This window comes from Ahaetulla prasina, chromosome 2 (assembly GCF_028640845.1).
Source record: "Ahaetulla prasina isolate Xishuangbanna chromosome 2, ASM2864084v1, whole genome shotgun sequence".
Taxonomy (NCBI): Eukaryota; Metazoa; Chordata; class Lepidosauria; order Squamata; family Colubridae; genus Ahaetulla; species Ahaetulla prasina.
The window spans coordinates 271,320,581-271,347,435 of record NC_080540.1 but is presented as its reverse complement, the minus strand read 5'-3'; the positions used below and the strand labels follow the sequence as shown (position 1 = coordinate 271,347,435).

At 37.8% G+C, this 26,855-nt stretch overlaps 1 protein-coding gene across 3 annotated transcripts in view; it reads left to right on the top strand.

Moving 5' to 3' along the window:
* Window positions 1-2,574: 2,574 nt before the first annotated feature.
* The window catches only part of AP3B1 (adaptor related protein complex 3 subunit beta 1), a 184,193-nt gene continuing 159,912 nt past the window's right edge, over window positions 2,575-26,855 (top strand). Inside the window, exons 1-2 of one of the 3 annotated variants that reach the window (XM_058169358.1) lie at window positions 2,767-2,881; window positions 25,637-25,927. In XM_058169358.1, the coding sequence (XP_058025341.1) occupies window positions 25,707-25,927 (221 nt within the window). In that variant the 5' untranslated portion in view covers window positions 2,767-2,881; window positions 25,637-25,706. Of the gene's footprint in view, window positions 2,882-25,351; window positions 25,590-25,636; window positions 25,928-26,855 lie in introns of those variants that run through there. The other 2 variants (XM_058169359.1, XM_058169356.1) reach the window with 2 other exon arrangements.

Sequence of the window (26,855 nt, the reverse complement as noted above, 5' to 3'; positions counted from 1 at the left end):
ACCAATAGCAAACCCTACAGTAGCGCCAGGATTTGAATCCCAACTCTGGCTAGAACTTATAGTAAGTAGTAAGAAAGCCAGTTTGGTGCAGCCGTTAAGGCATCAAGCTAGAAACCAGAGATGTTGGCTTCTAGAATGCAATGTTGCATATTTTAGTGGCTACCAAAAGGTATGTGTCAAGGTTCCAGAAAAACCTCTTCTGCATAAAAAAAACTCAGAAGCCATTGTCTTTCAGAGTTCTTTACCAGCATGAGGAAACTGGCACACGATGAGTGAAATTCCAAAACTGAACTTCCGGATTCTTTTCCCAGTTATACAAACCCTAAGAGTCCCCCCTAACCCCTTTGCTGGTCACATGGTCCTATGTTCTCCCAGTTCATTCGAATATCTTCTCGCCACTCCTCCTGCAGATGTGAACACCATCCGACCTTGACCGCTTGAAGAATGTTACCATACCCCTCAACCCCCCTTCTTCCCCTCAGGGGAAAAATGTGGCAGCGTCTGGAACCCTGAAGTCTAGTATGGTTTCCAGGCCTGACAGTATGCTTTATAAGGGGGAAAAGTATGAAAAGCAGGAAAAGGCAATTAGGAAATGAAATATAAAACGGCATGCCTTTCTGGTTGGAGAAGCTCCTACTACAAGTTTTTTTTCATAGGTTTCACTATTTAAGGATAGAAATGGAAAATAAGAGAAGTAAAATGATAAAAGAAACAATTTAAACTACAGGGAAAGTGATGCAGTATTTCTGCTTGCATATTGATCCTAATCTGTCTGAGACTAAATCAGTGTTTCTGAACCTCAGCAATTTTAAGATGTGTGGACTTCCCAGAATTTGTTGAATTTGTCCAAATATCTTAAAAGTTGATGTATTTAGGGTAAGATCGCTGTATATTAAAATATAAGCAAAATTATTTTATTTGCATGGTTAACAAAAACAGGTAGCAGAATAATTGTCTCTTTCCCATTCTCTGATGAGCTGGCATCACCCTTTAGTCCAGTGTTTCTCAAACTCAACAATTTTACCAGTAGCAATGGAAATCATTTTTTCCATCACTTTGGTTGCCTTCCCATCAGTGCCCCCGAGCATTAAATGACAAGTTATATATATTTTTGTTGGGAAGTCAGGAAATTCGTATTTGAGTTATTCATAGATTCTTAGGTGGCTATTAACTAGGACCCATCTTAGTGTAGTAGAGATTCTGTTTTTCTATTGCTTAATACAGAACATGTTTGTTTGCAGAACAAACTCATGATCATAGTCACAAGCGAAACATTTGCTTTGGCACAACATAGCTGTTGTTGTTAGTTGCGAAGTTGTGTCCGACCCATCGCGACCCCATGGACAACGCTCCTCCAGGCCTTCCTGTCCTCTACCATCCTCTGGAGTCCATTTAAACTCATGCCTACTGCTTCAGTGACTCCATCCAGCCACCTCGTTCTCTGTTGTCCGGTTCTTCTTTTGCCCTCAATCTTTCCCAGCATTAGGCTCTTCTCCAGTGAGTCCTTCTTTCTCATTAGGTGGCCAAAGTATTTCAGTTCAACCACATGAGTTGGCCCACAAGAGACTAAAATGTAATTGGCCAGTTTGTTTGGCTGCATCGTGCAAAAATTGCTTTAACTGTCATACCCTCATTAACTTCAGACCTGACCGAGCTGTGAAGGTGGGAATCGGAGGATATTCCTCTAAGGCAGGGGTCTCCAATCTTGGCAACTTTAAGCCTTGGCGGACCTCAACTCCCAGAATTCCACAGCCAGCAAAGCAAAGCTGGCTGGGGAATTCTGGGAGTTGAAGTCCATCAGGCTTAAAGTTGCCAAGGTTGGGGACCCCTGTTCTAGAGAACAATGGCAGATAGATAATAGTATTTCCAGCAGACCGGAAGACTAACTTAATTTCAGTCTGTGGACTAAAAGTGAGGAAAATTAAACTCAGAGCTCCTTTTTTGTGCTACCTCTGTGAGTAATGTATTCTGCCCGCATTCTCCAATGAAATTCAACTTTGGAAGAGGTACTTTACTTCTTCCTTTTTATTTGCGATTTCTCCCATGTTATGTTGAAGAATTCTAACATCCCAATTTGGGATTTGACAGATAATGGATAATAGTTCAATTCTGTATTATCTCCTGTGGTTTCATGTTTAGCACAAAGTATTGGTTTTTTATTTTCAAATAAGAGCCTAATATTTTGATAGGATAAAAATGTTTACTTTTTAAATCAGGGCTCTCCAACCTTGGCAACTTTAAGCCTGGTGGACTTCAACTCCTAGAATTCCCCAGCCAGCTTTGAAGTTTGAGTTGAAGTCCGCCAAGGCTTAAAGTTGCCAAGGTTGGCGACCGCTGCTCTCAGGCAGATCAACCTCAAAAAGTAGCGTAGCTTGTCTTTGGTTACGTGGCACGCGAGCATCTAAAAGCGAGCAAGTATCCCGTGACCAGGACGCCTCCGGGAGGCTCCCACGGCGGAGATTTCCTCGTGACGAAGGGCGGGTCATCCTGGAAGCGAGGAGCCCGGAGAAGCTTCGCGCCGTTCCCTTGGCAACGATGGCGCCGCCGGGCGACTCTCCAGAAAAAAGTCGGTTGGGCCGGCTGGTTCCCCCCGCCCCTCTCGGCGATCATGTGACATGGCTTCGGCTGCTGTTTGCCGACAGCTTCCGGGAAGAGCCGGATCGCGAGGGGAACTGCAGGAGGTCGGGCTGGAACTGAAGCGTGGTTCAGGTGGGCTCTTCGACTGGTAACGGTGCGGTCGCGGGACGATGTTGACCAACAACGTCAGTTACAACGAGCAGGCCGGGGATGCTCAGCCTGAGGTGGGCCAAGAGGCAGCGCCCACTACAGCCTCCACCGCTCCTCCGGCGGCCTTCGGGCTCTTCAGTAGCGATGGCAAGAAGTAAGTAAAAGGGCGGAGGCGGGGGAGCCTTCGGACCGGTCAGAGACCGGAGCGGGCTGTTAGATGAGCTTCTCTGCTGGCGGCGACGGGAAGCGCAAGCGCCGCGTTCTCCGAAAACAGCAGAAGCGGAATTAGTAGCGCCGCTCGCTCTTCCCTCTGCGCCAGGGGTCTCCAACCTTGGCAACTTTAAGCCTGGAGGACTTCAACTCCCAGAATCCCCCAGCCAGCAAAGCCTAGTGTTTCTATTTAGCTGCTGCTATTATTATTATTATTATTATTATTATTATTATTATTATTATTATTATTATTATTATTATTATTATTATTATTATTATTATTATTATTTATTATATTTGTATACCGCCCATCTCCCGAAGGACTCAGGGCGGTTCACAGTCAAAAAACAACAACAGAAAAACATATAATATATAAAAAACAGCTAAAAGAATAGATAGTTAAATTCAATTGATGCTCTAACTTTTAAATACAAATTTAAAACCTCATTTAAACCCCTTTTTTAAAAATCCCAATTTAAAACTACATTCAAGCTATTATGCACCCAGCTAATACTTAGATGGTAAAAGATAAGACTTTTTAAGTATATGTTGAGGATTTAGAATTCAGCATTTAAAAAATTCTCAAGCATTATATTATATCACATATAAAGCAAAGCTGGCTGGGGAATTCTGGGAGTTGAAGTCCTCCAGGCTTGGAGACCCCTACTCTGGGCCACTTTAGGGGAGCTGAGGAGCTTTCTGTGCTACAGCCCTCTGGGCGCTTCCAGTTTCTCCAAAAGGAGGGTCTCTGTGACTCCCATTTGATAGGTCGCTAAGCAGGAAAGTGTTGGACGTTGTGCGACACTTGAATTTAGTCATCATAATTTGAATTTAGTAATAATTTCCCCTTGTGGTTTGTACTTTGCTGACCCATCGCTTCTACCTGTTATTTTGTTTTTTTACTTGAATAGAATAGAATAGAATAGAATAGAATAGAATAGAATAGAATAGAATAGAATTTTTATTGGCTGAATGTGATTGGACACACAAGGAATTTGTCTTGGTGCAGATGCTCTCAGTGTACATAAAAGAAAAGATACCTTCATCAAGGTACAACACTTAACAACACTTAATGATAGTCATAGGGTACAAATTTAACACTTAATGATACAACACTTAATGATAGTAATAGGCTACAAATAAGCAATCAGAATAAGCAATCAGAATGTGGGGGGAGTTAAAGATGAATGTTTTTGTCCTGCTAACACAGAAACATACCTTTCAATAAATACTGCTCAATTGTCCACAGGATCCTTAATGCTGTCCATGTACCTCTTGGTTTTTCTGCTCCATTTAAAGTACGCTTTAAAAAAAAAAGTTCAGAGAAAGACTAAACCAGTTGCTTATAACGTCACTTTTCAGTGACTTAATAGTTATAGAGTTAGTAAGATTTTTTTAAAAAATGCATGCGCTTGGAGAATTTGAAAGATTTACAATCAGAAAAATGGAAGTTAAATCTGGGTAGTGATGGTGGGATCACACATAGGATTATTTCCTAATTGGTGTTTTTTTTTCCAGTTGGGGTTGACTGCTGTGAAAGGACTTGACAGCCTCTGGTTACTTTTTATTACAGTACCATTCTTTCCATTTGGCATAGGCTAATATCAGTTATTTTTAGCATTTCGATTTTGACAATAGGGCATATAATGTGCATATAATCTGATTTATTTAAAGAGGTGAAATTCTTTTCTTACAAATTATCACATGAAAATTATTTCATTATATTCTATTATATAGTCTCATCCTCTGTTATAAAGACTATAGTTTATTAAAATCTGATCTCTGGTAATTCTACTCTTAACTTTTCAGACTTGCCAGCAAGTTTAATCATTTCCCAATAGTTTTCCAAGTAACCCTAAAATTTATTTTGCTGTGTTGATTACTTTATAGTTTTAATAATGCTTATGTGCATATGTTTGTAATCTCAGTTTATTGAATAATTTTTACTATAAAGATTATAGTTGTGAATTTTTTAGTTTTACTTTTAGTTCATTATTATTATTATTATTATTATTATTATTATTATTATTATTATTATTATTATTATTATTATTATTATTATTATTATTATTTACTTTTAGTTCATTATCCAGTATATAACAGATTTTTTCATAATTAATGTAAAATATCGTACTTTAAGATAGGGTGTGCTTCATAGCCTTCTCTACGAATGGGCTAGAAGCAGTGGTGAAATTCAGCTGGTTCCACCCGACTCGGGAAAACTGGTAGTGCCAGCAGTGGGAGGCTCCACCCACCCGCCCGGACATCATCACATCACATTTTTGATCCTCTGTGCATGCGCAGAAGGCTCTGCGCATGCATGGAGGAGGCGCATGCATGTGCGTGCCCTCACATTATGAAGCGAAGGTAAGTAAATTTCACCCTTGGCTAGAAGTGACAGTTGAGTGTTAGGCCAAGTCTCTTGTTTTTAAGACCAACTCAGTGGTTTCCAGTTTGATTCTATCCATGATTCTCAGGGCTAAAAAAAAGTAAAAAGCCTTTTTATTATAGTAAAGTATTTATCAGTATGCACAGGTTAAATGTTGAGAATTTTCAATTTTTAGGTCTAATATTTGTTTAATATGCTATTCTTTGCCCAAATTTATTCCATGCTAACATTGAAATATTTTTGTACTAATCTATTATATCAGTTATAGAAAGAATTTTATATGTTCACACACTGTGTGTATTAAAACCTATAAATAATATATTCTGTACTTTTTCATCTTCTATATCCCTATTCTATCCAAAGCACAGGCACAATGTGGTATATCTTAGAGGCATGGATGCTATATATTTATTTTCTATTGAATATGAAGAGTACTACTTATGTGATATATTGTTTTTTTTTTCAACAAAAGTTGATTAGTTACTTTGGCAGAACTAGGAAGCATAGGATTAGACTCTCCCATCATCTGGTGTGCTTCTTTTTTTGTTTCTTTTATTTTAAATCACTTTTTAGCTGTGGGAAATTGGTTCAAAAATAACATAAAAACCATTTTAACCATTTCCTTCTTCATATCTTGATGAAGATCACTACTTCACAAGCAGCTGTTTTTAGAATAGAATAGAATTTTTATTTTTATTGGCCAAGTGTGATTGGACACACAAGGAATTTGTCTTGGTGCATATGCTCTCAGTGTACATAAAAGAAAAGATACGTTCATCAAGGTACAACATTTACAACACAATTGATGATCAATATATCAATATAAATCATAAGGATTGCCAACAACAAGTTATAGTCATACAGTCATAAGTGGAAGGAGATTGGTGATGGGAGCTATGAAACGATTAATAGTAGTGCAGATTCAGTAAATAGTCTGACAGTGTTGAGGGAATTATTTGTTTAGCAGAGTGATGGCCTTCGGGAAAAAACTGTTCTTGTGTCTAGTTGTTCTGGTGTGCAGTGCTCTATAGCGTCGTTTTGAGGGTAGGAGTTGAAACAGTTTATGTCCAGGATGCAAGGGATCTGCAAATATTTTCACGGCCCTCTTCTTGATTCGTGCAGTATACAGGTCCTCAATGGAAGGCAAGTTGGTAGCAATTATTTTTTCTGCAGTTCTAATTATCCTCTGAAGTCTGTGTTTTTCTTGTTGGGTTGCAGAACCGAACCAGACAGTTATAGAGGTGCAAATGACAGACTCAATAATTCCTCTGTAGAACTGTATCAGCAGCTCCTTGGGCAGTTTGAGCTTACTGAGTTGGCGCAGAAAGAACATTCTTTGTTGTCCTTTTTTAATGATGTTTTTGATGTTAGCTGTCCATTTGAGATCTTGCGATATGATAGAACCCAGAAATTTGAAGGTTTCTACTGTTGATACTGTGTTGTCAAGTATTGTGAGAGGTGGAAGTATGGAAGGGTTTTTCCTAAAGTCTACCACCATTTCTACAGTTTTGAGTGTGTTCAGTTCCAGATTGTTTTGGTTGCACCACAAGGCTAGTCGTTCGACCTCTCGTCTATCATTATCATTAGAAAAGCTCCCATGCAATAACAAACTACCATCTGATTTTACATTTAGTTTGACAGTTTAAATATTTTTTTACTTTCTTTGATAATATGATAATATGAGAAGAATTATGAGTAAATTGATGGCTCAGTGAATGAAGTAGAGTTGGAAGATTATCAGCTACAAGTGCCAAAATGACAGTTTTGATTGGCAAATCTCTCAGGAAGCATTTCCATGCAGAGTTAGAATTAATTCAACATATAATTTATATTGACAGTTTTATTTAAGTTGCTTTTAACTATCGAATAGAACTTTATAGCATTCTTTAAATTGTGCTATTAATATGTAGTTGTGTTTTCTTATTCCCTTCTTAATATCAAGCATAATTTATTATTACAATTTGGTGTGTTCTAGAAAGTGCAGTCATATAGAAGCATCTGCTTCTGAAGTTTTTGAGTTTGTAGAGACAATGTGAAAACTTAGTCAGTGCATGCCAATGACTTTTAATTATAATGAATTCTGAATAATGTTTATGATGTAGTTTTTGCTAATTGAGACTATGCATTAGAAAATTGAGATAGAAATCATTACATAAATAAAACAATTTTGAATCACTGAAGATTCAATCTCTTATTTATTTGTCAGTAGTGCAAATTGATGAAGGATTATTGAGGATTATTATCAACAACTTTTGTGTAGCCAAAAGCTGAAGTAGAAAAATGAGCGTTCAGTTCTAATAAGAAAATGGGTGACTGATTTATTTCCTTTGTAACGTACTACAAATCATAAAACTTCAAAGAATTCACCAAAAATGTTACATTATTTTGAAATGGTATAACATATATTTATTTTTATTTATATTGCTGGTATAAATGGTATATGTTATACCATTTATATTGAAATGGTATAACATATATTTATTTTATTTATATTGCTATTTATAATGTTGTAAAATTATACTGCATTCATCTAAATACCAATTATCTAATTTTTTTTAAAAACAACAACAACAGTATAGTATAGTATAGAAATACTATAGTATAGTATTTTCTATAGTTCTCTAGGTGTCTTTAAGAAAAACCAGATTTTGCTAAAGGTTTCCTTTCCAAAGTTTCCTTTCTAAAGGTTACAATTACAATTAATTTGGGAAAGAGTTGGAGTGAATGGATGGACCTAAATGTTTACTGACCAGATGCCCTTCATGATGGCATGTGGAGTTTGCAGCAGATATTTTTTTCTTTCTATCCTAGGAGAGAAACATCTGCTGCTTCCTAGGATTGAACTCTCAACCTTCTGAGTGGGAAGCAAACGTCTTTACCACTAGGCTACAATGCTGCGATAAATGTATACAAAGTCTCCAAGACTAGTTTCTGCTGAATTTCACAATTTAAGTGGAAAAAGTGGAGAAATTGGCAATGCACAAAATTTCAGTTTGCTTATAATTTTTATGGTTTTTAAAATTATTTTTGGAAGATTTGTGTGGAATTCAGGGGTATCTTATCATTTACATAAATAATAGTGTTTCTAAATTTCTTTCCAGCTAAATTTCTTTCCAATTTCTACTCAGCTGGAATATCTTCATATCCATGACTTCGTGGATAGGCCTATGAATTTTACTTGACAATAATACAGGATGTTCTTCTAACTTCTCAGTCTAGTCTATATCTCTAGAGTCCCCTGCTACTCTTCCATTGTGGTTTAATCCCTATAATACTCTTCTTCTAAGCCCTGATAAGAATAGTCAAGTGCTGCTGTCTACTAAGATGTTGGATAAATGTAGCCTTAGATTTGTGACTGACATCCATTCATTATTAATGAATAATTTTTCCTTGGAGAAATTAATTTTGTGGAAAATTTTCTACCTCACATGACTGAGTATTTAATTCCTACAATCTATTAGTTTTTAAAACACTTCTAGTGCTTGGAGACTACAATGCACGTCTAAAAGAGGAATTTTATGTAGTAGTTAAGGTGCTGGTCTAAAAAGCAGGCAACTAAGTCTCCCTTCTAAAAGCTATAGTTAATATATTGCATCATAAATATCATGCACCAACAAATTCAGAGTAGCAACAAATTTAGTTAAAATAGTTTTTGACATTTTAGTAATTTAGAGCCCCCTCTTATACTAGATAAGAGAGTATTGATTGTGAATGAGATCAGTCTGGGATAAAAAATATTCCACTTTCCAATTATCTGTTTTATTGAGATGAAGACATTCTATTTTGATCAGAGTTTAAAGTAAATCGAACAATTTACTTAGATTTATGTTAGATTTACTTCTAACAAATATTTTAATTGACAGAATCTACCCAGCCATATCAAGAACACAATTAGTTTTATTAATAAGTAATAAGGCTTGTTCATTTGGCAGAATTATATGATAAAAGTGCTGTAGAACTATATGCTCAGAAGTAAAAGTTCAGATGTCTTGCTGTAATGTAAAGTTTTTTCAGTAGCTTTGGTGATTCCCTAAATCTGATAAAATGAGAACTAGGTTAATCTAGTACAACAACGTGAAGCATTTTGGGCTTGGTGTGTCAAAATTTTTGAAAACACTTGACCTTGTTGGCATGTCACACCTCCCCCCCACAAAATAGAATCATAGAATCATAGACAAATAATTCCCTCAACACTGTCAAACTATTTACTAAATATGCACTACTATTAATCTTCTCATCGTTCCTATCACCCATCTGTTTCACTTATGACTGTAACCTTGTTGCTTTTATCTTACGGTTTATATTGACTGTTTCCTAATATGATTTGATTGTTTATTTATACCGAAAGGCTATATTAAGTGTGCAATTTTTGGAAGTTCTGGAGGTCACCCTCTTTCTCACACAGCCCATTATCTTGACTTTCTGAGATCCTGGGAAAGCACATTCCATTCTCACGCGGCCTCTCCAAATTCTGTGAGAAGGGGACATGTTTTCAAAAATAGTTGTCATGTCAATGAATATTACGTATTCAAAAATATTGTGGCATTTCATAGGTTCACCATCATTGTTCTAGTGGTTAAAGCACCCGACTAGAACCTGGAGGACAGGGAGTTCTAGTCATTCCTTACGCATGAAAGCTGGGCCAACTCACATCACAGGGTTGTTATTGTGGAGAAAATAGGAGGAAGCGTATTAGCTATGTTTGCCTTCTTGATAAAGGCAGGGTAATATAATGTGTAATCTGGTCACCATAAGCTTTATGATTCTTATACTTTTAAAATAGCACAAAGCAATTCTTTGTCTAGTTTATTTGATTAGAAAATCTGTGGGAGTATCTGTATGTAATTTTGATATTTTTTTAAAAAATAATTTGATTTTATATAGAAGTTTGTATATGCCACTGTAAATAAAAGAGTTTATCAGAGCTGTTACTAATCCAGCAGATGGCCGTCTTGATTAAGCTCTGTGAGCACATGCCTTTTTCATTCTTTTTTATTTCTTCATAATAAAAGGATTTTTCCTTGTTTTTGTTTGTGTTTATAGCTATCTTTCTACAAGGCACTAGTAGCAATATATAATATTTTGATGGCAGTGTAAAAAATTCTTAAAGTTTAATATTTTGAATGCAGCATAATAATGATGAAGCTCATTTCTCTCTATGAGGCATGTGTCGTAAAAGGGCCTTTTTAAAAGCTGCAACCATTAATTTAACCAATCTGGGAAAGGTAGGACCTATGATGATTTCAAATTAGAGGAAAATTAATATGAGAGAAGGTAATTTTACAGTGGGAACTACCAAGTGTGACAAGGAAGAATTGAAAATTATTGTAATACATCCAAGATTTGTGTTTATGTGGGCTGTTTTCAAAAACTAGATAGTAGTCTTTACACTGTATTCTGCAGTAGCTGATTTTATGTACCGTTTTGAAGTGCAGCGCCATATAGAGTGTGTCATGCTTATCTGTTCAGTAGATTAAACTATTAATATAGTATTCAGTCAAATGTTAAAATTTGGAGACAGGGAAAAGATAAAGGACAAAGTTTCCTTTGAGTTGAACTGACTCATGGTGTCTTCATGGGCATGTCTGTGCTGTTTTTTAATATTATACAGAAGTGGTTTGTTATTCCCTTTTTCTGCTACATTTTTTGGTTTCTCAGTTTAAGTTATCATGGTAATGTTTTCTAATTATCTCCCACTCAAGTTTTAACCAGAAGCTACCTTGTTTAAGCTCCTTGAGCTTGTGCTTACTTAAATATGCAAATGTTGCAGTTAGCAAAAGAATAATAGAATTTAGCCATATGCATCTTTAGAATAGATTCTTCCTATGCACAGTATGTTTTCAAATTTGTAGGGCTATTTTTAGCTAAAAATGCAGTTGGTATTGATCATTCTTTGGTTTTACAAAGGACTTTTTTATGGAAAATTCATTGGATATATTAATTTTATATAATGTTCTTGATTTTTCTCTGTAGAAAAATATTGCAGATTAATGCAGAAACTATTTATATAAAACATTTATATAATTCTGGAATGATTTAATGTTGAATCAGCATATTCCATTCAAAAGGTTTGGAAAGATTGGAAGTGAATGCGTGAATTTATTGCAGAGAACTCCAGATTTAATATTTAAATTTCATGCATATATTGCTTTATTGGCATGACTACAGTCTAGGCCCATCTGTTAGAGTGGCAGTGTGCCTGCTGCTATAGAGTTATGCCAGTTTCATTAAATATTTGAGCCAGGAAAGATGAATGGTTTGGATGAAGTATTCTATAAAATAAGTCCAAAATGGGTTTTGAGCTATTAAATCCACATAGTGTTATCTGATGCTCAGTCTGTGACATAATAATAAATAGCATAAAACCAGCAAAAAATTCTTGGTTGCGATCTGACAGGTGGCATGAGAATAAAGTATGTGGCTTAGACAAGCTTGTAGTAGAATGAAATAGAATAAAGCCACTTAGTGGAAGAGTAATGGATCCGTGGTAGTGTAAATGTTGCTGAATTTCCCAGTTATCATTACTTCTCTTTTAAAGACAAATGTCAGAGACAATCAAGGTTGTCAAAAGTCTTGAATGCTACAAATTATATATTTTTGGCTTGTAAGTAGTTGTACATTTGTATTACCTCCATTGTTCTTTCAATATTCAATATAACATTTACACAGATTTTATACACATATGGAGTTTATGTTGTATAAACTCACCCTACACCTAAAATTGATTTGTATGTTGCCCTATATAAACACAGCCAATGTATGAAAGTTTGGACATAGAGCCAGCATAGGCTAATAGTTAGGATGTAGCAGACAAATTTAATTTGATCCCACCATTATTCATAATTGTTATAAAAGTGTAAGAGCATATGACAAGCCTTGCTGGATTGTGCCAGGGCCCATCTTAGTCCAGAATAATATCTCTCAGATTAGCCTACTAGTTATTTCTCTAGTGTTCACAAAATGGAGAAGTAATCACTTTCCACAACTGATATTTTTGAGGCACATTTTCTCTAAAGTGCAAGTAATATCTCAAGAATAACAGTACTAGATACGACCTGTCTTCCATGAATGAATCCAACTTCCTTTTAAGACACCCATTTGAGTTTACGGTAGTGAATTCTACAAATTATGTGTTTGTGTGGGGAAATTTTTAGGGGGAGGGGAAAGCTCTGACTGGATGGTGGGGAATGGAAGGATTTATATTCCTTATATTTTTCTTTTAAATGTCTATGGCGATTCTCAGTCATCCAGGTCATGGTTGTCTCAAAGAAAAATCAAGGAAGTCCAGGTGCCTCCTTGAAAAAGGACCATTGGGACAACCATGACTTGGATGACTGAGAATCTCCATAGACATTTCTTTTAGTTTATACCAAGATTGGAATAGGAGATACCATTGTGTTTCAAAAATCAGATGTTTTATCTCTCATACCCATTATTATACTCAGAAATGGATGAAAAACAGGGAAATTCTACCATCTGGAATCTTGTCTGAATTCCAAAAGTACATTATAGAATAGAATAGAATAGAATTTTTATTGGCCAAGTGTGATTGGACACACAAGGAATTTTCTTGGTGCATATGCTCTCAGTGTACATAAAAGAAAAGATATGTTCATCAAGGTACAACATTTACAACACAATTGATGGTCAATATATCAATATAAATCATAAGGATTGCCAGCAACAAAGTTACAGTCATAGAGTCATAAGTGGAAAGAGATTGGTGATGGGAACTATGAGAAGATTAATAGTGCAGATTTAGTAAATAGTTTGACAGTGTTGAGGGAATTATTTGTTTAGCAGAGTGATGGCCTTCGGGGAAAAACTGTTCTTGTGTCTAGTTGTTCTGGTGTGCAGTGCTCTATAGCATCGTTTTGAGGGTAGGAGTTGAAACAGTTTATGTCCTGGATGTGAGGGATCTGTAAATATTTTCACGGCCCTCTTCTTGATTCGTGCAGTATACAGGTCCTCAATGGAAGGCAGGTTGGTAGCAATTATTTTTTCTGCAGTTCTAATTATCCTCTGAAGTCTGTGTTTTTCTTGTTGGGTTGCAGAACCGAACCAGACAGTTATAGAGGTGCAAATGACAGACTCAATAATTCCTCTGTAGAACTGAATCAGCAGCTCCTTGGGCAGTTTGAGCTTACTGAGTTGGCGCAGAAAGAACATTCTTTGTTGTCCTTTTTTGATGATGTTTTTGATGTTAGCTGTCCATTTTAGATCTTGCGATATGATAGAACCTAGAAATTTGAAGGTTTCTACTGTTGATACTGTGTTGTCTAGTATTGTGAGAGGTGGAAGTATGGAAGTCTACCACCATTTCTACGGTTTTGAGTGTGTTCAGTTCCAGATTGTTTTGGTTGCACCACAAGGCTAGTCGTTCGACCTCTCGTCTATATGCAGATTCGTCATTGTCTTGAATGAGACCAATCACTGTTGTGTCATCTGCGAACTTCAGTAGCTTAACAGATGGATCATTGGAGATGCAGTCATTGGTATACAGAGAGAAGAGAAGTGGGGAGAGCACACAGCCTTGGGGGGCCCCTGTGCTAATTGTACAGGTATTTGATGTGATCTTGCTTAGCTTCACCTGCTGCTTCCTGTTTGTTAGGAAGCTTGTGATCCACTTACAAGTCTGTTCCGGTACCTGTAGCTGGTTTAGCTTAGTTAGAAGAATGTCTGGAATGATGGTATTGAATGCTGAACTAAAGTCTACAAAAAGGACCCTTGCATAGGTCTTTGGAGACTCAAGATGTTGTAGGATGTAGTGCAGAGCCATATTAACAGCATCATCTGTTGATCTATTTGCTCGGTATGCAAATTGCAAGGGGTCTAACAGCGGATCCGTGATGGTTTTCAAGTAGGAAAGCACTAGCCTTTCAAAGGTTTTCATGACTACAGATGTTAAAGCAACTGGTCTTTTAATTATGGAAGTAGAGTTTCAAGTACACCTCCAAAGTGATCTCTAAATAGACTGGAAAGAGTTTTTTTCAACTGTTGTTAAAAGAATCTGTACAAACTTTGGACCTATTTCTTCCTTTCAAGCACTGATGATCATAAGAAAAATAACAAAATAGGTTTGTATATTAACTTGCATTTCTAATCTATTGTCATTGGTTACTTATGATTAACTCAGTCTGTTAACTGGCTGAGCGATTACTAATAAGATATTATAATACTGGAATTCTTCCTCTGAATGGCATAGCAGCTGTATCATATCACTTTGGGGAATTTTACACTAAACTTGACAGTTCTCCATACAAGCTGATCCATATGGTAGTAGAGAATGTTCTTTCAGAAAAGAATTCATGAGTTGGGAGGAACTGCAGAGGTTATCTAGTCCAATTATTTGCTAAGGGTAGGTACAACCTTTCTGAAAGATGACCATCAAAAGTCTGTTTAAAACCTAGAAAAACCCAAGAAAATAGAGTGAGACAGTTCTTTCATATGATCTGGACTCTATGTTTTTGTTGTTGCATCCCAAGATAGTGTCAAACTGCTGGCCCATGTTTAATGTATAAAGAACTTGGTTCAAAATGTCCACTTTTAATATTTGTCTTTTACAAGATACTAATTTATCTTTTGTATTTTCCCAATGATTGTATTTGGGCTGCTGTCAAATGTCTCATGGCAGCAGCTGTATTATTTATTTACTTTATTTAATTTTATTGTGGCCACCCACTCTCATAAACTTTGAGTGATTTACAAATAATTATAGTTGTAGTCCTACAAATTGTTATGCCTATAATTAATATGTGGTAAATAGATATTCAATAGATCCAACTTTTCCTAACACTTTTATTTATCTAAGATATAGACAATATTTTCATTCATCTGTGAATAAAACTATAGACATACAAAATAAAAAATAAGTGTCAAGTACCAGGAAATCGGGAGATTCAGGCAATTCAAATGAGTATAAAGATTTATTGCAAGCTTAAGCTCTCTACAAAAATCTGGCCTACTAATAGTCAATGGAAATGAGCGGGAATAAGAAAGTATTCAAGGTGGGCTGGACTTAGATCTCTTGTGGGCACACAGGGACTCATGACTTAAGATGCATTTGACCCCTGCCTTGGGCTCAGATGGTCAACTCCTACAATAAGACACTTAAAACCAGAAGTTTTATTTATTTTATCAAATTTATATTGCTATCTATCTCACAGATATGATTCTGAGCAGCGTACAGTAAAAACAAAACAGTAAAAAAGAAAAGAAAAACATCTTAAAATAACCATAAGAAGCAAGAAACATGCCTTATAACAGAGGAGTATTTAAAAAAGCTCATGCACAATAAAGCCAATTGATGGGCTTTCTATTTCAAAGTGTTCCTCAGTGCTAATCTTTGGGGGTGGGGATAATAATGCAAGACAAAAGGCAAGAGATGCGGTGGAAACTCCTGGCTTCTGTCAGATGTTCCTCGTTAGCAAATAGAATCCATAATATGCTCATCTTGCCTATGTCAAGGTTCCAGAAAAACCTCTTCTGCATAAAAGAAACTCAGAAGCCATTGTCTTTCAGAGTTCTTTACTAGCATGAGGAAACTGGCACACGATGAGTGAAATTCCAAAACTGAACTTCCGGATTCTTTTCCCAGTTATACAAACCCCAAGAGTCCCACCCCCCTGACCCCTTTGCTGGTCACATGGTCCCACGTTCTCCCAGTTCATTCGAATATCTTCTCACCACTCTTCCTGCAGATGTGAAGACCATCTGACCTTGATCGCTTGAAGAATGTTACCATACCCCTCAACCCCCCTACTTCCCCTCAGGGGAAAAATGTGGCAGCGTCAGGAACCCTAAAGTCTAGTATGGTTTCCAGGCCTGACAGGCGTCCCCCCTTGGAAAAGAAGCTATATCCTAGGAAAGAAAACAAAGAGTTAATAAAGAAGAGTGTCAGTGGTCCACACTTCCCTTCTACCCCCCTCTCCCCCCTCCAAGAGGTTTTTTAGGTTTGTTAGGAAAAGTGTCGTGAAATTGTTTAATCAAATTGTCCGCATTTACTTTCCAACTTTTGACCCAAGTAGATTCAGATAATGGATATCCCTTCCAGTGGACTAAATATTGTAATTGACCTCTGTATAGTCTAGAGTCAAGGATTTTCTTGATTTCATAGTGGGTTTCACCTTGGATTATCAAGGGTGGTGGGGGAGCGGCAGGTTGAGGTCTCAGACCAGACTGTCTAGCAGGTTTTAATAAGCTGGTATGGAATACCGGGTGTATTTTCCCCAACATTCGAGGGAGCTCGAGTTGGACGGTAATGGGATTAATAATTTTTACAATGGGGAAAGGACCTAAAAATTTTGGACCGAATTTTTTGCTGGGTATTCTCAACCTCAGATACTTAGTAGATAAGAAGACTTTATCTCCAATGCGAAAAGGGGGTTGAAGGGAACGGTATTTGTCAGCTTGGGCTTTGTAATTCCGAGCTGTCACAGCTAAGGCCTTTTTTGTATTTTCCCAAGCTTTTTTCAATGAATTCATCCAGTCCGTTAGGGAAACGGAAGTGGGGGGTTGCATGGGGAGTTCAGGCATTGGAACGAAGTCCATGCCAGTGGTTACTTGAAAAGGGGTTAACCCCGTGCTGCTGTGTACAGCATTATTATATGCGACCTCTGCAAATGGTAACAAATCTGACCAGTTTTCTTGTTGGTAATTTACATAATACTGTATGTATTGTTCCGCCATCGAGTTCAATTTTTCAGCCGCTCCATTGGTCTCCGGATGGAACCCAGAACTAAGTCCTTCAGACGACCCAATGGACCGTAGGAACTCCCTCCAGAACTTGGCTGTGAATTGAACACCCCTGTCGGATATTATCCTTTTAGGAACTCCATGCAGTCTGTAGATGTGTTTGACGAAGAGCTTTGCTAATTTTCTCGCCGATGGCAATCCGCTGCACGCAGTGAAGTGGGCAATACTGTGGGAGGGGTGTTGGGGCTAGGCAAATTGACGCCCGATGTCCTAGTTTTCCACAATGGTAGCATTTGATTATTGTTGAAGGCTGAAAGGTGGAGGGTGTGGTTGGTCTTAAGAGGGAGGGTCTTGTAGGTGGTCGTTGTGGAGTTGTAGTTGGTGATTGGCTTTGGAGGGGGTTGAATTCTCTGTCCAGAGCTATGGACACGTTGTACCAGTCATTTAGTTGTTCCGGGATTCCTCTGGTGGAGCAGGCTTTTCTGATGTTTTGATCGATGGCCTCTTTGAAGTAGTGGAGGAGGATGCGATCTGGCCAATGTCTAAGATTACCAGCAACCCTTCTGAAGTCCCATACAAATTGTTTTAGAGGCTTGTTACCTTGCTTCATCGTTTTTAAGGTGGTTTCACATTCTGCAATTAAGTCATCTTGAAACCGGTTGCGAAGCAGTGCCATGAATCCGTGAACATCGTTTAGTTCTGGTGCACGTTCATTGTGTAGTTGAGCTATCCATTCTGAGGCTAGCCCCACGTTCATACCATCCGAGATGGCGTTGATTAGGCTTCTTTCTGATGGGTATTGATGTCTATATTGTTCAACGTAAGCCTCAATTCTGCTGAGAAAGTAAGCCAGGTGGTGTGGATTCCCATCAAAGGTTGCTTTGAAAGGGGGAGGGGCTGGGTGAGGGGGTGCAGGTGGGTTTAGCTGGCCTGCTTGCGGTTGAAGAGGGAATTGTGGGACGGCTGTTGCTATTGTGGCTGGTTGCTGAGTTGTGAAGGGGGGTGGAATTCCCCCTGGCTGCTGAGAAGGAAGTCCTTGAAATGCTTCAGTTGACGAGGCAAAAATCGGCCTGGGGCCCCCAGGAAAGAAAGGTGCTGAACTGGCTGGTTGCCATTGGTATTGGATCCATCCTTGTCCAGGATAAAATGCCCAACCAGGAGGAATAGAAGCAGCAGGAGGCAGCATAGGCCTCTGTTGGCGGGAAAAGTCAATTGGAGGGGGGGAGTTGCGATTCCCCCCAAGTCCCTGGTGCTGCCTGAACTCCCTGCCGTCTGAAGGAGGGAAGGGAGGTCCTCCTGCATTCATCAGAACGGCTTTGAGCTTCAGTAATTTCTCCCTCTCTGGTGGGAGGGAAGGTGAATTTAGGCTGAGCTAAAGGCTCTCGAGGTGGGTGAGCTGAGCTTATACGAGGCCTCACTTCCAAACGCTCAAAAGTTTCAGGGAGGTCTAATAGGGACTGGGATTTCAGGGGGTTTCTCAGGTCCCAATCCAGTGATTCTCCCGATTCTCCGGGTTTTACTGTCCTCCAGTGAGGTTGAGAAGAGGGAGGGGGCTCTCCATTCCGCCCCGGGGAAATGTTTTCTCCCGAACGACAGCTTACCCATGAATCGGAGTCTTTGGGCCGTGCACCAAGCTGACAAGCAGGCTCTACCACTTCGGGTTTTTGAGTCATATCTTCCGATGGGAAGTAGGTGATTTCAACTAAATTCTCAGATTCCAACTTCTGTGCTACTTCCATGCTTTCAGCTTGCTGCCCTTCCATCTTTGCTGGGTCTTTGCACCGCTGTGGAGGTTGCGGAGGCTGGGGCCCAGCACCCCCCTAGCGGGCCCCCTCTGAGCGGAGGAGAGGGTACCGTTAAGCAAAAGAAAGTTAAGAGTTTTGGAATAATGTCAAGGTTCCAGAAAAACCTCTTCTGCATAAAAGAAACTCTGAAGCCATTGTCTTTCAGAGTTCTTTACTAGCATGAGGAAACTGGCACACGATGAGTGAAATTCCAAAACTGAACTTCCGGATTCTTTTCCCAGTTATACAAACCCCAAGAGTCCCACCCCCCTGACCCCTTTGCTGGTCACATGGTCCCACGTTCTCCCAGTTCATTCAAATATCTTCTCGCCACTCTTCCTGCAGATGTGAAGACCATCCGACCTTGACCGCTTGAAGAATGTTACCATACCCCCAACCCCCCTACTTCCCCTCAGGGGAAAAATGTGGCAGCGTCTAGAACCCTAAAGTCTAGGATGGTTTCCAGGCCTGACAGCTTATCATAATGGGATGGGTATTGTTGTGACTCGTCCTCCCTCCTCTCCTCAGCTGGGCCCCTCCCATCTCCAACCGGGTCTTTTATCAGACTCCAAGTCTGATAATGAAGATGAACGGCCTGTCATGCCTCCAGCCCTCGGCCCTGGCCCCATGCCTGGAGAGGATGCCAGGAGTGAACGAACAAGCCGATAAACCTCACTCATACGGCGTGTGTTCCTTTGGCTCAGCCGTCAGAGGAAGCCAGCCAGGTGCTAGAATTACTGACAGCAGATCCAGCTGAAGACAATTCAGAGTGTGAGGACCCTCGCTTCTGGAGATCTGAGAGGCGACGCCAGCAGAAGGAGGGGTGGGGCAGGCTTGGATAAATGCTGAGTCATGGAGCCACATCCCACAGCCTATATAAAGGACCTGCTTTTGGCATTCCAACCTTGAGTCAAGCAAAGTCTTAGCTAGTTTGCTGATATCGGACTCTATCGCTGAAGTCACAACTTGGACTCCTGCCTGCCCTGATAAACCTCGAAGGAACTTGGCAAGCTGCAAAGGCTTCGTTGCCAAGTCTGTTACGGACTTCCTTGACTCGTGCGTCGGCGTGGGAGTGGGACACGACAGGTATATATATTTGGGAACAAGTGATCCCACAAATATATTAACTGCAAGACATGTAGAGCTTTAAAAATCAAAACCAGCACATTTAATCAGGGGTGAAATGCTATTTGTTTGCTCCGGTTTCAGCAAACCGGTAGTAAAAAAATGCTTTAAAAAGTAAAAAAAAAAAAGGGGGGGGGCTCCTGTGCATCTAAGATCACAGCATAGCTGTGATTGTTGGAACCTTTTTTTTAAACTTTTTAAAGCATTTTTTATTACCTATTTGCCTGAACCAGTAGTAAAAAAATACTTTAAAAAATAATAAATAAATAAATAAAAAAGTTGGCCACGTCCATCCAGTCACATGACCCCCACCAAGCCATGCCCAGAGAACCGGTAACAAAAAAATTTGCATTTCACCACTGCATTTAATTGAACTTGGAAGCAAGCTGGCAACTAAAGCAGCTTGTGGAGCTTAGGTGTAATATGAGACATTCTAGGGTCACCCATTGTTGTCTGCGCTGCCTCATTTTACTCCAGCTGAAGCTTCTGAATACTCTTCAAAGAGAAACCCATGTAGAACAGATTTAGTTAGTGCAGATTTTTTCAAATGTAATGTGGCAAAAAAGAAAAAAAAACCTTTTCCAATAAGTACAACTGTTCAGTTCTTTGAATTCTCTGCTAACTTTGGAATGCCCTTTATCTGGCATAGCTGAATTTCTCTTGTTTCCCTTAAAATGGCATGTTCTTGACTTGGGTTAGTCTATGCTGAGCTGGTAACTGATAGTATTTTTCTACAGCATTGTTTTACATGATTTTCCCCAGAAATTCTGATTCAGTTTCCATAATTAATGCTCTATAATAATGTAAGTTGGGCAACGGTGAGACTTTGCAGTGAGCCCATATAAATTGATTACTTTATTATTTGACTTGTATCACACCATTCCTTCAAAAACTCAAAGCAGCTTACATAGGGAACTCTTTTTGTTTTGTCTCAAGAGCAACAAGTTTGTGAAATAGTCTGAACTAAGAAGGAATGACTGAGTCAAAACCATATAGTGTTTTTCCATGCTAAAGGTAGGATAAGCTCTGGGTCACCTCATTCCTAGTACAACTTCTTAATCTTTGTGGGTGGCCTTGATGACTGGAGTGGGAGAACAACAAAACAAGTATCATAAATCCATCCCTTCTCTATGTGCATCTTGAAGTCACATTCATGCATGTAAGGAATGATGTTTCATTTTGATCAAACTGTTGTATTCTAGGGATATCTCCTCTTCATTATCTTATGAATAAACTTAAAAAATTAAACTTCAGAAGTATATTTTGGAATTTATTTATATTTATATTACACAGATTATACACATGTATATCTTCCCTTGAAAATGTTAACTTTAATAAAGAAAGAATATTTGGCAGTGCTGGCAAAGCTATTTGTACACATTTAGCACCTTCTCTGGTAAGACTTTCACACCCTTCTTAGAAGAATCTGTCTGTTATCAGACAGATATTTTATTAACTGATAGATTGCTCAAGTACATCCAGTTTCAATTTTTGGCTCATATTTTCTCCAGCCAGCTTCATTTTTTGAGTATAGCTCTTGGCATGTTACATAAGATAAAGTGTACAGAGGCCTTCACGGCTCAATTTTGTTTTGGTATAGATAATATGTATTTTAGATTATTGTTCTCTCATTGGAACATCAGCTGATTCAGAATTTAGCAGCCAAGACTTTGACTGGAACCAGGAAAGTAGATCATAATATTTACTGTTCATGTCTTCAATTTTTTTTAGTAAGTTCAGTTTTAGATTCTTTTCTGATTACTGTATCTAAATGTCATAGGCCCCTTGATAATTTAAGAAATTTAATATGAATCTGTCTAGAAAAGTAGCTCTGTTTCCTTAAAGGCCTTCCTTCAGATATCTCTGCCGCTTAATGTAGCTGATAAATTCTAGAATGACTCCCTTTTGGTGAGATATTCAGAGTTTAGGAAAACTGCCATAGATAGATATGTCACTGAAAGTACTTTATTTTTGTAGATTTTTGGCAGGCCTTGCTGCTTTTCACTGTGGTTGTTTGGTGTTTATTAATAGATCCACATTTCTGAATATCTACATTATTGGATTGTTAGGTAGCTATTTCACAAAAAATGTGAAATCAAGTTTGCTAATGTGATTAATGTTTGTTATAGCAGTACAGAATTACACCACAAGATGTCACTCAAATAGCTATAGTACGATAAGCAGAAAATTAAATTTGAGTCTTGTAATTATATAGCTTCTGAACAGATTTTGCACATGCTTATATTGCAACATATTTTGTAACAAAATTCATTTAGAATGATAAAACTGGTTCATTTCCTATAGAAAGCATTGCTATAACTAATAAAGATTTTACAAAAAAATATGTATTTATACAACATTAATAGATCAAATATTATTGGATTGCAAGGCAAACTTTCACTGCAGTATTATAATGGATTTAACTGACATTCTTGATTAAGCATTTCTGTCATTTTAGTTAACTCTGTATTATTAAAAGGCAATGTGCCTTTTTTACTCTTTGCTACTTAGTTCTTTTATAAATATATTGAATTGAGAGCTAAACTCTAGATTCTGTTTGTTTAGCCTGGAGAACTTCTTTGTGAATCAGACTGCAGATTAAATTGAGCGTCTGGTTTAAAGAGGTTAAAGAAACCTTTATGAAACAGGCTTTTTGCTCCCTGTATGTGTACATAATAAGCCTGAATTCTCCTATATTGAGGGCCATGATTTATTAGCTTTTCTTAATTATTGTGAAGTAATATAGACCTGGCCTTAGAATAAGCAAATTGTTAAAAGGAGATTTTGGAAAAGATGGCTCAGTCCTAAGAAAAAGAAAATTCAAAATAGCCTTCCTATTATTTTGTTTACTATAAGAAGGGGCAAAGAGAAGCTCTTACAGGCTTTAAGATTCTGTCATTGCACCCTACAATAATTTAGAGCATCCCTGCTTTGCTTTTTTCTTGCCTCCAGGGAAAGGCTGACAATCACATAGTTGATATCACAAGCAACTACCATTGAGAGATCCATCAAAAAAGGCTGATAGCAGCTCTTATCTCACTAACTTCTCTTTGTTACAATTCCCAATGGCCTTTAAAATATGAGTCTTGCTTATAGAGTACCTTAAATTTCAGGCCACCAGTAAAGTCTTTGACCTCATGTCTCTCTGTTTAATAATATATATACTGAACATGTCAGTCAGATAAATCAGACCAGGAAATCATCTCCACAAGAAGAAGAATACTACTTTTTTGAAAGTGGTCATAATAACAGAATCTTTCAAGTGTTTTTTGTGCTGCCTAGTACCTTCTCTCCTATTTTATATTCCTGTGAATTAGGGAGGTGTTCTTTGTATATTTCTGTCTGTTGTGGACTTAAAATGTGTTTTATCTCTTATCATTTGGTAACAGGTCTCATGTATCTCTTTCAAGATTACCTTCCTTACTTTATACAATAAGCTAAGCTTTTGAAACTAATTTGATGCAGAGATAAAGGCAGTCCTTTAGATAGCAAGATGTCAATCATCTAGGAATGTAAAGATCAATTGAATTAGAACCTGAATCACATTTTTAAATGATGCATCAACATATGTCATATTAATGGTATGAACTCCCAGATGTTTTGCCCCACCCAAGTTGTATTTTTTATTAATAATAGAAGTTTATCTGTGTAAAATATGTTACAATAATCTGTCAAGATTTTAGTAAGTATAGGTAGAAAAACTAGGCCATTGTTTCTAGCAAGGATGGGTTTCAAAACCCGTCGCTACCGGTTTGCTCGAGGGCGCTTGCGCACACATCCAGGCGGGTGGGCAGAGCCTCCCGCTGCCACTGATACCGGTTCCCCTGATCTGGGGCAAAGCGGTAGCAACCCACCATTGGTTTCTACATAAGTCTGTTGCAATGCTGAGCTGAAATGTAATTTCAGATATTGGAATTTATGCTTCCACTGTTAATGCTAGTCCAGGAAGGTGCCCAAGCTATACAAATAACTGAAATTTCTTCTAGCATCAATTATAAAACTTTATTCAGACTGAACGGTTCCCCATCCAAAGTGTTTCCATCTTTCTGGATTACGATTCACCTTCATTCATCCAAAAATATCACTTTATAATGCCTTGGTAAGACCACAGTTGGAATACTGCATCCAATTTTGGTTGCCACACTAGAAAGAGTATGGAGAAGAGCAACAAATATGATTATTAGGGGACTGGAGGCTAAAACATATAAAGAACAGTTGCTGGAATTGGGTATGTCTAGTTTGGTGAAAAGAAGGACTAGGGGTGACATGATAGCAGTGTTCCAATATCTCAGGGGCTGCCACAAAGAAGAGGGAGTCAAACTATTCTCCAAGGCACCTGAGGGTAGGACAAGAAGCAATGGGTGGAAACTAATCAAGGAGAGAAGCAACTTAGAACTACGGAGAAATTTCCTGATAATTAGAACAATTAATCAGTGGAACAACTCTCCTCCAGAAGTTGTAAATGTTCCAATACTGGAAGTTTTTAAGTAGAGATTGGATAACCATTTGTTTGAAGTGGTATAGGGCAGGGGGTTGGACTAGAAGACCTCCAAGGTCCCTCCCAACTCAGTTATCCTATCCTATCCCAACCCATCCCATCCCATCCTATTTGCTGCTATCTCATGTTTTTCTTCTTTGGTCAGTCACCTTAACATGTAATTCCATCATAGTCTATGTGAAATAACTTCCAAGCCCTAATCCAGGAGTTCCACAATCTCTGTTATTTGAAAGGGGAGAAGAAAGAACTGTCATTTGTAGATTCATTATTTTCTGTTCCATTCTTCCTGCATTAAAAAAGATATGGGCAATATTATGTTTGCGTAAACATTCATTTTATTTGGTAATTTACATTGTATCTAAATGCTTTCTATACAATAGTTACTTTAATAATGTTAAACAATTGTGCAGTTTGGGTTAAGGAGATAAGGAAAAATATCTTGCTAATTAATTCTCTGTTTTGTTAATTGTACAGAATGCATTGGAATAGGATAATCAACTGAAGCAATTTCATTAAAAGTTAGTTTATCATGGCTATTCTTTTCATATATTCAGTTTTCATTTTAAACTGCACTGGTTCTAGCTTTTCAATTCTTTAGCTTTATAGTTTACTACTTCATAGTCTGCCAATACCACCTCTTACTTAACATTTCTTTAGAATGCAAAATGCATCATAATCCTATTAATTTCATATTAAGATAATTTGTAACTTCCCTTTGGATGTATGCTACAGGTTCCTGAATGATTTTTGTTGAAAAACTGGAATAAGGTAACAATTGAATAAGAATGATTTTCATGTCTTGCTGTGTCATGCTGTTTGTTGAAGTTGGCTAGTAAGATGTTTTTCTGTGAGGAAATGATTGTTGGTAGCGTATGCATTTCCTTAAAGTGAAGGGAGTTGGTATCCTGTTACTTCATAATCATTCTAATTTCTTGATCGTGATCAGTAGCTTTCACTGCAAGCATGCTTGTTTCTTTTTGCTAAATTTGGAGGCCTGGAACAAGTACTCTTTGTTAGATAAATTCAGTGGGGTTGCTTGCAGGATTACATTTATTCTTGAAAAGGCAGAGATGCTCAACGTTACTCTAAAATCGGAGCCTACTGAGGAAGAAAATAGGATTACTAGCATTTCTGTTGAATCATATGAAGAAAATCTTTTTTTGTAAGTATTTCATTAAGTTATCTTCATTTTTTCTTTGTTTTGATTAGTTTACTTTCACTTCAGATTCTAACTTTGAATACAGTATAGTAGCATTCCTTGTGCAAAGAACAGTGGACCATGCCTCAGATTTGCTACTACTTCTGCTGGGCTCTAAAAAATCTCATTCTTGCCAAGCATTTGGACATGAACGCTGCATTTATTGCTGCACCTTTACAAACTTCCATCTTTTGTATATACTCTGAGGAAATAATTACATCGGGTGGGAGGAAGATGAGAGAAACAGCTGCTTTATCTTACAGCAGCACATTTATGGAGGGAATCTGTTGCACTGGTGACAGGTATGTGGTTTGGACTCACAAAGCAATTTAAGTTGTTCTTAAAAGGAAAAAAAGAGAAAAATACTATCTCTTAGTGAGCTCAGTTTATTGCAGACTAGGCAGACAATTTGTGCTATGAAAAACTTTTTATACTGGAAGGTTGTGGCATAATTTTCTTTTTCCCTATTACAAACTGAAAGACCTCACAGGCAGGTATCTCCTTCCAAGGGATTCCTAGTAATGATTATAGGTCCATGATGGCAAACCTAAGGCACGTGTTGTCAGATGTGGCACGCAGAGCCGTCTCTGTGGGCATGTGCACTGGCCAGCTGCTCTTCAAGTTTCCGGGGCTCTGGTACACATGCGCACACATGCGTTCTGTTTTGGATACTCAATGCCGAAAAGGTTCACCATCACTGTTTTAGGTGACCACCAGTCAAGCTGGTAATCTCCAGCCCAGGGTTTTTCAAAGTGCACCGTATCAACCTCCAAAGATCAATAGGACTATCCAAGGGTTGTTATTATTTGTAATAGTATTAGTTAAAATAGTATTTATTGCATTATTTTTCCATATAATAAATGATAAATTTAAATTTGAAATGAAACTACAACTTTTCTTACTACTTATAGTCTCAGAAAAAAATCAGTGAGAAACATTGTATTTTATTTATTCAGTTTCTGTAACTGTTTATCTCAGTCAACGACTCTGGGCAGCTTATAACTAAAAAATATATATTACAATTAAAACATTTTAATACAATGAAGAATTAAAAAATCCAAAATAAATGTACATAGCATTTAATGGGATATATGCAAGAATAAGAATAAACTTCATTCAACATTGGAAGTAATACCCCATTCCAACAATACCTAATTGAAAACTTAAGCTTGGAGAATACACAGCAATGACAAAACTAACAATACATATATATAATAAAAGTTTAAAAGA